Genomic DNA, 12,500 nt, shown 5'->3' on the forward strand with positions numbered 1-12,500 from the left:
TTGTCATTTTGGTTATAAAATAAACAGATTAATCAACAGAATACAGTGTCTGCAAGTTGATGAGTACCTCATATTCCCCTCCATTTTCTTATTGCATTATAATGTATATATATTTCAGGCTTGGTCAAAATGCCAGGCAGCTATTGAATGAATATGGCAGTAGTATGATCCAAAATCTCAAATTTCGAGATGTTTGGTATTTCATCGGACAGAAGAAAATCGAAGGATTCTCAACATTTGAACAGGTGAGTATCTTTTTTGGTTTCCAGGATCAGGTGAATTTTTATTTTTGTATTTGTTTTGCAGGATTCTTGACATAAACTCCATGTGTTGAAACAGATTTTGTTGTATTTTGGGAGGGTCATCATGCCAATAATAATAATAAAAACGCACACTGGTTTTGTTTCACTTCTTTTATTTTTATTAGTCAATTCATCAGCTTTTACCACTTAACTATTCAATTATTCAATTAATCATTCAGCTAACCAATGAATCAAGCAGAAAAACCATTATGAGCGCGGCTGTTGCCAGTACCACCTGACTGGCCCTCGTGCCGGTGGCACGTAAAAGCACCCACTACACTCTCTGAGTGGTTGGCGTTAGGAAGGGCATCCAGCTGTAGAAACTCTGCCAGATCAGATTGGAGCCTGGTACAGCCATCTGGTTCACCAGTCCTCAGTCAAATCGTCCAACCCATGCTAGCATGGAAAGCGGATGTTAAACGACGATGATGATGTTGATGATGATGATATATATATATATATATATATATATATATATATATATATATATTATTAAAAAAATATGGCAAAAAATCATATATTAATTAATATCGATTAATTACCAGGAAGCTAGCACATTTAAAGAATCAAAGAGATTCAGAAACAGTATCTGCAATCTCGGGATTAAAGTACATTTTTATATATGACGTTGACCACTAACATGGACATTTAATGTGCTAGAAATAGATCACATCTTGTGTCTAAAAAGACCTAAATTGTTCTCAACATGAAATATAGCATGATACCAAAACGTAAGCGGGCAAGACATTTAAAATCACCGAAAAGGAACATTATTAAACTGGGACCGGTTTCAAATTTAACAATCTTACCGACTGTCTATTTCTCTTCAGCCTGATTTGTAATGGAACCATAATCATCAAAACCCCATACAAAGTTGCCCACCGCCATAGGTGGCTAGCACATTTAAAGAATCAATATATTAATTAATATATGATTTTTTGCCATATTTTTTAATAATAATATATTAACCCTTACCGAGTTCTCATACTGGATATATACGATGCAGTAAATATTCTCTGCAGACATATTCCTGGAATTAGCGCGCCAAAACGAAGACTTTTGAATTTTACCATTAAGCTGTAATTAGCAGAACCATATACACGCGCACCTATGGCGGTGGGCAACTTTGTATGGGGTTCTGATGATTATGGTTCCATTACAAATCAGGCTGAAGAGAAATAGACAGTCGGTAAGATTGTTAAATTTGAAACCGGTCCCAGTTTAATAATGTTCCTTTTCGGTGATTTTAAATGTCTTGCCCGCTTACGTTTTGGTATCATGCTATATTTCATGTTGAGAACAATTTAGGTCTTTTTAGACACAAGATGTGATCTATTTCTAGCACATTAAATGTCCACGTTAGTGGTCAACATCATATATATATATCATCATCATCGTTTAACGTCCGCTTTCCATGCTAGCATGGGTTGGACGATTTGACTGAGGACTGGTGAAACCGGATGGCAACACCAGGCTCCAATCTAATTTGGCAGAGTTTCTACAGCTGGATGCCCTTCCTAACGCCAACCACTCAGAGAGTGTAGTGGGTGCTTTTACGTGTCACCTGCATGAAAACGGCCACGCTCGAAATGGTGTCTTTTATATATATATATATATATATATATATATATATATATATATATATATATATAGATAGATAGATAGATAGATAGATAGATAGACAGACATATATGTGTGTGTATTTGTATATAAAATGTTCCATAGGAAATATATTGTGACTGACAGGAAAGATGATTGATTAATCTGCTTGAACAACTTAGCAGGGAGTTTATTGTGTGTTTAGCACTGAGGTTGGATTTCCTGTTTAATATCATTGAAAGACATTTTTCCTTTCTGTTGTCATTCTTGTGGGTTCCCTTCTAGTATTAGCCTGTTGTGCTGTCATCGTAATTAAATCATTGATTTCGGAAGCTATAGAAATGTGCAGATTGCTCATTTGTGAACGTATCTATTTGTGTTTGTGTCTGTGTTTGTAGACAGTGTTTTTATATGGATGCATAAGTCTGTTTGTATGTGAGCCCATTTGTATTGGATATGTGCATGGATATTTACACACACATGCACACACATATATATAAATGTGTGTGTATATATATGTGTGTGTGTGTGTATCTGTGTATATATGTATGTGTGCATATATATTTATATATATATATGTATATATATATGTATGTATTTGTATACATATAGATATAAATATATATAGATAGGTGTGTGTGTGTGTGTGTGTGTGTGTGTGTGTGTGTGTGTGTGTATATATATATGTATATATATATACACACATACATATATGTATGTATATATTTAAATGTAGATATGTGTGTCAATCTAATATACTCATTGTGTACATCTAATTAACTTTTGTTGTTTTTTTCTGTGTTTTATTTGCCTATATATATATATATATATATATACACACACACATGTGCATTTGGATCATGCTTAGTGTGGTTATCTTAGTTTTGAAAATCAAATTTAAAAATAAATTTGAAGAATTAAAATTGAAAAAATGACGCAAAAATAAAAAAAAAAGCAGTGTTACAATTATATTCGATGTAGAAGCAAGACATTCCCGTTGGGATTTGAACTCAGAACTTTCGTGACAAAATTAAATAAGTTAAAGTTTTTTTAGTCTGCTGTTGTGACATATTCACTTCACTTTATTAATGATTAATTATTGAGTATTGATGTGACTGGCAAACGGGTGGTGTGGGGGCGAGGCTGGGGGTGGGGTGATTTTTTTTTGGGGGGTGGCATTGGTCGGTGGGTGTGATAGTCGAACCAAAAAGCTGCTACTCCTATTATTACTACTACTATGACTACTACAACCACTGATATTACCGCTATTCCCCTCACCACCACCACCACCACCACCACTGCCTACTATTACCACCACAGCGATGATGACGACGACGACAACCACCACCACTACCACCATAGTCAGGTAATATATTATATCTGACCCCCGCCCCCTATGCCTGGTGGTATTGGACTCTGCTAAGGGACAAGTGGTGGTGTTAAACTGGCCAGCAGAATAAGTCTACCAAATATTACCATCAGCATCATCATCATGACCACAACAACTATCAGTCAGTCATCATCATCATCATCATCATCATCATCATCATCATCCTCCTCTTGTTCCTCATTACAATCCTCAACATCACCTCCACCTCCCTTCCTCCTCCATCTCCCTTCCTCCCTTCCATATATATGTGTATGTGTGTATTTATATATATATAGATATAGATATATATACATACATAAATATACATATATATATATATATATATATCTGTGTGTGTGTATTTATATATATATACATGTAAAGACATATGGAATGCTACCAAGCATTTTGTCTGGCATACTAATGATTCTGCTAGCTCGTTACCTTACTGTTATAATTAAATATTTCAAATCGTTTCTACTGCCATGCTATGTTTATTTCTAGCAAGGCTGATGACCACAAAACTCAGCCCTGGGTTTATAAAATCTAAAGTTGACTCTAGTTGTATTTGAACTCGGTTTCCAGTTGGTCGTAATTAAATGCTGTAAATCATTTCTGCTGCCATGCTATAATTTTCTGGTTTTTGCTGCCTCTGTTTTTAAGAATTTATTGGTAAAACTCTAAAAGTGGGCGTGGTGTGGTGCCATTGTTGTAACCATTTCTTGAAGTGTAATCTCTGCTGAATGCAAAACTGATAATTATTTCTCAACTAATTGGTAAATGTCTTGCTGATTTTCGTATTGACCTCAATCCTAGCTATTGTGTCTGACAATTAAGAGAAGTGAGCGAAGGAGTTTGAAAATCAAGTTTAAAATAACAACAACAACAACAAACTATTAAAAATAAATTTGCAAAAAAAAAAACGTAGAAGATAACAAAACAACAAGTTTATATCATATTTTTACCCATACCCATAAAAAAATGAACAAAAAAAATATAAAAGATATAAACAAGTTAAAGTGTATCCCATTGGGATTTGAACTTGGAATGGTGTGAGAGCAAGAGGGAGCAATAAGGTCGAATGTTCTGGGGTGTTTAACACAATGTTGTACTAGTTCTGCCAACTTTATTAGCTGCAATTTACTGTGATACAAATAAACGGGCAAAGTGTGTGGTGTTAATTGGGTTTTTTGTTAGTAAAGTGTGATGTTTTTTAACATACACATATGCACACATATGCACACACACATACATATATATACACATACACACATATACTTGCATACATACACTCACTGACATGCATACACACACACACATGTACTTATGCATACATATCCACACGCATATCAGAATACACATACACACACAAACACACACATCGTATACACTAACACACACACCCACCCACAAATACAATCACACATGCATACATACACATACACAACCACACACACATGCAAGCATACACACATAGACACGCAAACACGTACTTTTGACACACACAAACATACTCCTACTTGCATGCGCTCACACGTGGACTTACACACAAATACAATCACATATGCAACCATACACATGCATACATACACATACACAATCACACACACAGCCACACACGCATGAAGGCATACACACACAGACACATGCAAACACACACACACACACACATACTATCACTGGCAATTCTGTGTGTATTAATTTCTAAATACCAGACCCATATCTAAATTGACCCCACCCCCAAGTCAGGTGTCTAACGACACATCTGCAACCCCTACCCCCCACTGCAAAATCATATCACAACCCCAATGCACTATATTAAATATTAAAAAAAAAAAGAAAATAGACAAAAAAAAAATCAATGCCTCTTAGAATTATTTTCTTTTAGCAGAAACCATTTTAGCAAAACAAAAAAAGAAAAAAAGTGTAAAAAGAATCTTGTAATTTGTTGAGTTTCTTTGTGTTGCTAAATGTTTTAATTGGAATCTGCTTGGGTGAGTTGGAACAATACAAGCTATATTGGTATGAAATAAATGAATACTAAAAGAAGGGGAGTGGGAGTGGGGGGGATGGTGGTGGTGGCAGAGGCAACAATTTTGTTAAAGGAATTATTTTTATTATTATTATTATCCAGTAGTTTTATTTTTATAACATGCTTTCACTTCACTACCGAGCGCAGCTCTGTGTGCCTTGGGTATGTGCTGTGGTTTGCTGTGATGCTCTTATGTTTACTGTATTGAAAGTGTTTTGCGTAGGATGTGTGCTGTGCCCAGTAGTGCAATTTTCTGTATGTTATATATATTTGTAAGTCCTGGTGTTTTTGTTATGTATTTGTCTGAATATTTTTTTTATTATACCTAAGGCGCCTACTATGATAGGAATTGTTTCTGTTTTTATTATTATTATTATTATTATTATTATTATTGTTAAGGTGGGTAGCTGGCGGAATTGTTAGCACATCAGGTGAAATGCTTAGCGGTATTTTGTCTCCTGCTATATTCAGATTTCGAATGCCACTGGGGTCAACTTTGCCATTCATCCCTTCAGGGTCAATAAATTAAATTCCAACTACGCACTGGGGGTCGATGTAATCGACTAGTCCCCCACCCCAAAATTTCAGGCCTTGTGTTTATAGTAGAGAGGATTATTATTATCATTACTATTATTATTATTATTATTATTATTATTGTTATTATTATTATTAAGGTGGCAAACTGGCAGAATCATTAGCACATCAGGTGAACTGCTTAACGGTATTTTGTCTGCTGCTAAGTTCTGAGTTCAAATGCCATTGGGGTCGACTTGTCTTTCATCCTTTCAGGGGTGATAAAATAAGTGCCAGTTAAACACTGGGGTCAATGTAATTGACTCGCTCCTCCCCTCAGATTTCAGGCCTTGTGCCTATAGTGGAAAGGATTGTTGTTGTTCTTGTTATGTAGAATTAATTGAAAGAAAAATGTGACAAAGAAGTGTTAATTTTTCTTCTGACATTTTCTCTTAAATTAATCAGCAACTTTGTTTTTTATTACTTGCTTTTTTTTTTATTGTCTGCTTTTTTTTTTTTAAACCAACTTGTTTTCTCACATCTGAAATTTGCCGATCGTCTTTGCACATTCTGTTTGCAGTTACCAAAAATCTAGGCTTTTCTCTTTTTACAGACAAACCAAATAACACCACAAGTAATTACTTTATTAATACTTTTCAGAATGGTCGCTAGCAGGATCAGCAAACTGCTAGATAAAACGACTTCTACTATTCTTCAACTTTCTGAGTTCAAATCCTGCCAAGGTTGACTTTGCCTTCCATCCTTCTGGGGTTAGGGTTACGGTTAGGGCTAGGCCCGAAATTTGGGGTGAGGGGACTAGTTGATTACATCGACTCCAGTGTGTAGCTGGTACTTAATTTATCGACCCCGAAAGGATGAAAGACAAAGTTGACGTTGACAGAATTTGAACTCAGAATGTAAAGGCAGACGAAATACCGCTGAGCATTTCGTCCTGTGTGCTAACGTTTCTGCCAGCTCACTGCCTTAGTAATAATAATAATAATCCTTTTTATCAAAGGTGCAAGTCCTGACTCTTTGGGAGACTGGGTAAGTCAGAAATACAGTAACGAAAGGGTTAAAGAAGTGAGGATATACAGAACAGTTCTTAAAAAAGCCAATGTTAAACCGATGCAACGATGGTGTTAAGTGTTAAATGAGGTTATTGTTTGTTGTTGCAGATTAGTTATGCCAAACCTGACAGTGGATGGCCAAACAGTCTACAGTTGTTTGCTTGTGTTCCACTTAAATGTAAGTTAAACCTGACTTCTACACTTTAACAATCTCTTACGAACAAAGTGAATATTGCTAAAGTTAAATTTGTTACTCTTTTACTGGGGCATTGTCTTGATGTGGGTTTTTTTTTTTGTTAATTATATTAACATCCAGCATTTAGACTTGCACTCCTTATTTTATCAAATAATTAAGTTTATCTGAGTTCTGTCCCTTTTTTGAGAGTTACCTCCCTTGTATGGACTTCACTACTATAAGGTATCCACATTGATATTTATAGGTAGCTAGATGTATTTATATATATATATGTATATGTGTATATGTGTGTGTGTGTATAATGATAATAAGGGATTCTCCTGTCGTTAGACAATGTATGAGGGTTCGACAATTTCTTATCGAACAATCACGCAGATGATGCATGTGCCTGGTGTCCCCTTATCAAACAGGTAGTCATGATGGGTATATTAGGCTTCGTATATTTGTACCCCAGTGTCACTTTAATGGCATGCACCGATCACTCACTCGATAAAATTAATAATGATGATGAAGATCACTCCTGTTAATTTTGATGGATGAGTATTTGAAGGAGAAGATTAAAAAAAAATGTAACCTGAGTCCAAGGATGGATTTTGCTAGGAAGTCACAATGGGGACATTGATTTTCCCTGGGATTGCATAAATGTGTCTGGTGATTACAAGATAGAATTTTTGTATTGCTCTGTTTCTTCAACTCAAATTGTTTTGATGCACCGTGACATGTTTTATGTCACGCAGATCAATCTTGGCAATGACTTTCCCAAGATGTCAAGTTAAACTGTAGAGACTTTAGCGATATAATAATAGTAATAATAATAATAATAATCATAATAATAATAATAATGATAGTAATAATAATAATAATGATAATTATAATACTATTTCATTTCAGTGCAAGGAACAAAAGTAAGACCTGATCCAATGGCCTACAGAAATGACCAGAGGCGAGAATTTTGTGCCAAATATGAAGGATATGTGGACTTCTGTGACAGTAAGTCATTGTCAGACGATTTTTATTTATTTCATCATCATCATCATCGTCTACTTTTCTATGTTTTTAAAGGTTGAGACCTTATACCTCCAGTAGAAAGGTTGTTACGTTCTGAGTTCAAATTCCGCCGAGGTCGACTTTATCTTTCATCATTTTGGTGGTCGATAAATTAAGTACCAGTTGCATACTGGGGTTGATCTTATCGACAGGCCCCCACCCTCCCCCCAAATTTCAGGCCTTGTGCCTGGAGTAGAAAAGATTATTATTATTATTGTTACTATTATTATTGTTGTTGTTAATTTATTTTTCTTTTCTTTATTTGTTCTCTTAGTTGGACATATTGATGACCTTATCAAGCCTGTATCACTTGTCTATAGCAACTTCAAGGGACATAAGATATTCTCAACCCCAATTGTTATTATACCTGGTAAGAAAAATTAAATATTTTGCATTTTACGCATAATAATCAGAGAAACCTTCATAATTTTATTGAATTAGGTGCATATTTTGCCATAAAAGGAAAATGTTGCCATCGATCTATTTTATTCAGGGTAGGCACTGCCTACCTTGCCTACCCAGGTGGCATGTCCCTGATAGATGTATTTGTTTATCAAAAATTCAAATTTTAATGGCATCTCTTTCCAGGTATTAACCATAATGCTGTGGTGAACACATTCCAAACCATTATCATGCAGTGTGGTTTGAACCCCAAAATGGTTTTGGTAAGTAGATCTGAGATATCCTCTCTTTGTGTGTGTGTGTGTGTGTGTGTGTGTGTGTGTGCTTTCACTTGGAACTTCTGCAAGCAAACTTCTTCATGTTCCCCAATTAGTTAGAAATAGCAAATGATTCTTCCTCAAATCACTCTCTACTGCTTTAAACAAGGTGTGCATGTGTATGTGTGTGTGTGTGTGTGTGTGTGTGTGTGTGTGTGTTTGTTCCTCACCATCGTCTGACAACCGATGTTGGTGTGTTTACATTCCTGTTTACGTTCCTGGTGTGTTTACATTCCTGTAGCTTAGCAGTTTGGTAGAAGAGACTGATAAAATAAGTACGAGGGTTAAAAAGAAAAAAGTAAATCCTGGGATTGATTCATTTGACTAAAATCTCTTTGCGGCCGTGCCCCAGCATGGCCGCAGTCTAATGACTGAAACAAGTAAAAGATAAAAGATAAAAAATACAAAAAATGAAATTGATCCTGGGGCAATAAAAGGCCAAGTTGACCTTGGTGTTGTTTGCTGTTGCATCACCATCCTAATTATTATTATTATCATTAATGTCATCAACACCATTGCTATCATTGTCATCATCATCATCATCATTCACTTTGTTGTTTTTGTTGTCATCATTACTGACTTTACACCATCAGAAGTATCATAAACACGGTCATCATAAATCACCAGCTTCACCACCACCACCGGCACCGGCACCACCGCCACTGTCACCCCCACCACCATCATCACTACCATCATCATCACTATCACCACTGCTGCCACCATCACCACCACTAACATCATCATTATCATCATCATCATTACCATTGCCACTACCACTACCACCACCATCAATGCCGTTGCCACCGCCACCATTATTATTTCATGCTATTTATTTCTAGGTTTGCTGGGATGAGAAATTCCAGGAATATTCTGAACTGGCTGAACTCTTTGGTTTCCAGAATCGGTCCCTGACTAGCAGCACTAAATATACAGGTAAACATCTCATTGTGTCTCCTCTTTTAGTTCTTCTTATTGTTGTTATGCTTTCCTTTGTGTTGTTGTTGTGTTCTGGGGCTGTTTGGGTTGCAGTTTGCTTGTGGTCATTGTCCCATCTTTTCTAAATTATGAAGGGCAAAGTTGACCTCAGTGGAATTTGAACTCAGAACGTGAAGACAAATTAAATGCTGCTAAGCATTTCACCCAGCATGCTAACGATTCTACCAGCTTGCCTCCTTAATAATAATAATAATAATAATAATAATAATGATAATAATAATAATAATAATGATAATAATAATAATAATGATAATAATAATAATGATAATACTAATAATAATGATAATAATAATAATAATGATAATGATAATAATGATAATGATAATGATAATAATAATAATAATAATGATAATAATGATAATGATAATAATAATGATAATGATAATGATAATGATAATAATAATGATAATAATAATAATAATGACAAGAGCACTCAGAGAGCACAAATCTCCGTCAAGGCAACGCCAACGTCCTCTCAACGATTAACCAGAGAGGATTTTTAAAATGAGAATATCTGAAATAAACTCGATTGCTCTCACAAACGAGAATACTAAAAATGAACCCGACCGCTCTCAAAAATTAAGTAAAAACAGGAGAAATAATCCACAATCCTTGTCTGGTACCAGATCAATCCGAAAATTTAATCAGTTCATGCCAGTCATGAGGCCAAACATCCCTGAAAGTTTCATCTGAATCCATCCAGCAGTTCTTGAGATATCTTGTCCATGGCCTGCCTGTCTGCCTGTTTATCTGTTTACCTTCATTTATTTTTGATGCGTATATATTAATATTTGTTTACGTATTTATTCATATCACTTCAGATGTTATGATGAAAGCTATTGATATGGCCTGGAATGTATTCCCAGACAGCGTAAGTAATTGTTGCTGTTCTTGCCGTTGATCTGATAAAAAGAACAAAGAAAAAACTTAGCGTTTCATTATGTTTTTCTTGTAACCCAATCCATCAGATATTTGCGTATGTGTTGCATATATTAGCATTTTATGTATTAAAATATACATTTAATGTGTCGTATATATCATTATATGTATTTTATATAATACGTTTGTGAAGGCACATGGCTCAGTGGTTAGAGTGTCAGGCTCAAAATCATGAGGTTGTGAGTTCAATTCCTGGACCAGGCTCTATGTTGTGTTCTTGAGCAAGACACTTTATTTCACATTGCTCCAGTTCACTCAGCTGTAGAAATGAGTTGTGACGTCACAGGTGCCAATCTGTATCGGCCCCTTTGCCTTTCCCTTGGATGACATCAGTGGTGTGGAGAGGGGAGGCTGATATGCATGGGTGACTGCTGGCCTTCCATAAACAACCTTGCCCAGACTTGTGGCCTCAGAGGGGTACTTTCTAGGTGCAATCCCCTGGTCAATCATAACTGAAGGAGGTTTTTATATCAGGGCTGTGGAGTCGGAGCCGTAGAGTTGGAAACAATTAAAGCGTTGCTGGAGTCAGAGTTGGAGTCGGTAAAACTATACTGACTCTAATTCTGACTCACAATATCTTTATTCTTTAATATAATCCAGTTATAACATATAGGCCTACTCAAAGTACAAGCGTATGCAAATGCTTTATGAGATATGTAGAGCACAATCATTTAATTACATAAAGAGGAGTCGGAGTCAGAGGTGCCAATAGTACAGGAGTCAGAGTCAAAGTGTTGATGTCTGTGAGATTGTTGACCTTTTCTTTGTGGTGGCACAGAAACCCACAGTAAGTGATTCTGGGATTAATATCTTTTTGATATTTTGAATAAAATTCTCTTATCCTCCCCATGTTTATATAAAACTACAACAAGTCTTCCTTCCCATTAAACAAAATCTGACGTGTTGATTCAGTGCCCAACACATGACTGCTAAAGTTCATTATGTTGAGGTGGGGTGGTGGGGCATGTAGGTGGCATGGAGGGTGGGGGGAAAGAAGGTATGACTTTCATTGCATGACATCCTTCTTGATCCCTCCAGCAATATATATATATATATATATATATATATATATATATATATATATATATATATATATATATATATATATATGCATGTATATATATGTAGAAATATATATATATATATGTGTGTGTGTGTGTGTATATGAACATATCTCTGTATGTGTGTATGCATATTATATATATATATATATATATATATATATATAAAGGTATATATGCGTGTGTGTGTGTGCGTGTGTATACACACACATACACACACGTGTGTATGTATGTGTAAAAAAAAACCTCACGCTACTATGGAAGAAACAAGCCAACCAATTTTGTAGCTTTTAAGTTATATTTCCATAAAAAAAAATAGAAAGATATTTTCAATGATAGGGAAGTGAGGGAATGGAACCGGTCGGGAAAGTAATGGGAATAGATGTTTTTGCTGAAATCTTTTAAAAAAACTTTTTATTTTTTCCTTTCTAAGGAGTTTTTTCATGGAGACATTTGAAAAAAAAAAAAAAAAATTCATTTTTTTTTTTTTTTTTTGCATATGTTACATATATTTATATATATTGATTTTTGTTGTTTGTTTTATACTATATTATTATTATTATCGTTATTTTGTTTTCCTATACTGCCTTAAAGTATTTCAGTTAGTCTTCCACAAAACTCTTTAAAATCACATTCTATGATAATGTAAAGAAGGAA

At 35.1% G+C, this 12,500-nt stretch overlaps 1 protein-coding gene across 3 annotated transcripts in view; it reads left to right on the forward strand.

Moving 5' to 3' along the window:
* Positions 1-12,500, forward strand: part of LOC106876905 (protein O-linked-mannose beta-1,2-N-acetylglucosaminyltransferase 1) — an 83,395-nt gene that overhangs the window by 53,873 nt on the left and 17,022 nt on the right. For all 3 annotated transcript variants that reach the window (XM_089363503.1, XM_089363502.1, XM_089363504.1), the window contains 7 exons: positions 119-245; positions 6,994-7,063; positions 7,973-8,071; positions 8,403-8,498; positions 8,717-8,793; positions 9,687-9,780; positions 10,665-10,714. In XM_089363503.1, the coding sequence (XP_089219629.1) occupies positions 119-245; positions 6,994-7,063; positions 7,973-8,071; positions 8,403-8,498; positions 8,717-8,793; positions 9,687-9,780; positions 10,665-10,714 (613 nt within the window). The remainder of the gene's footprint in view (positions 1-118; positions 246-6,993; positions 7,064-7,972; positions 8,072-8,402; positions 8,499-8,716; positions 8,794-9,686; positions 9,781-10,664; positions 10,715-12,500) is intronic.

The sequence above is a fragment of the Octopus bimaculoides genome, chromosome 15 (assembly GCF_046866305.1).
Source record: "Octopus bimaculoides isolate indiv1 chromosome 15, ASM4686630v1, whole genome shotgun sequence".
NCBI lineage: Eukaryota > Metazoa > Mollusca > Cephalopoda > Octopoda > Octopodidae > Octopus > Octopus bimaculoides.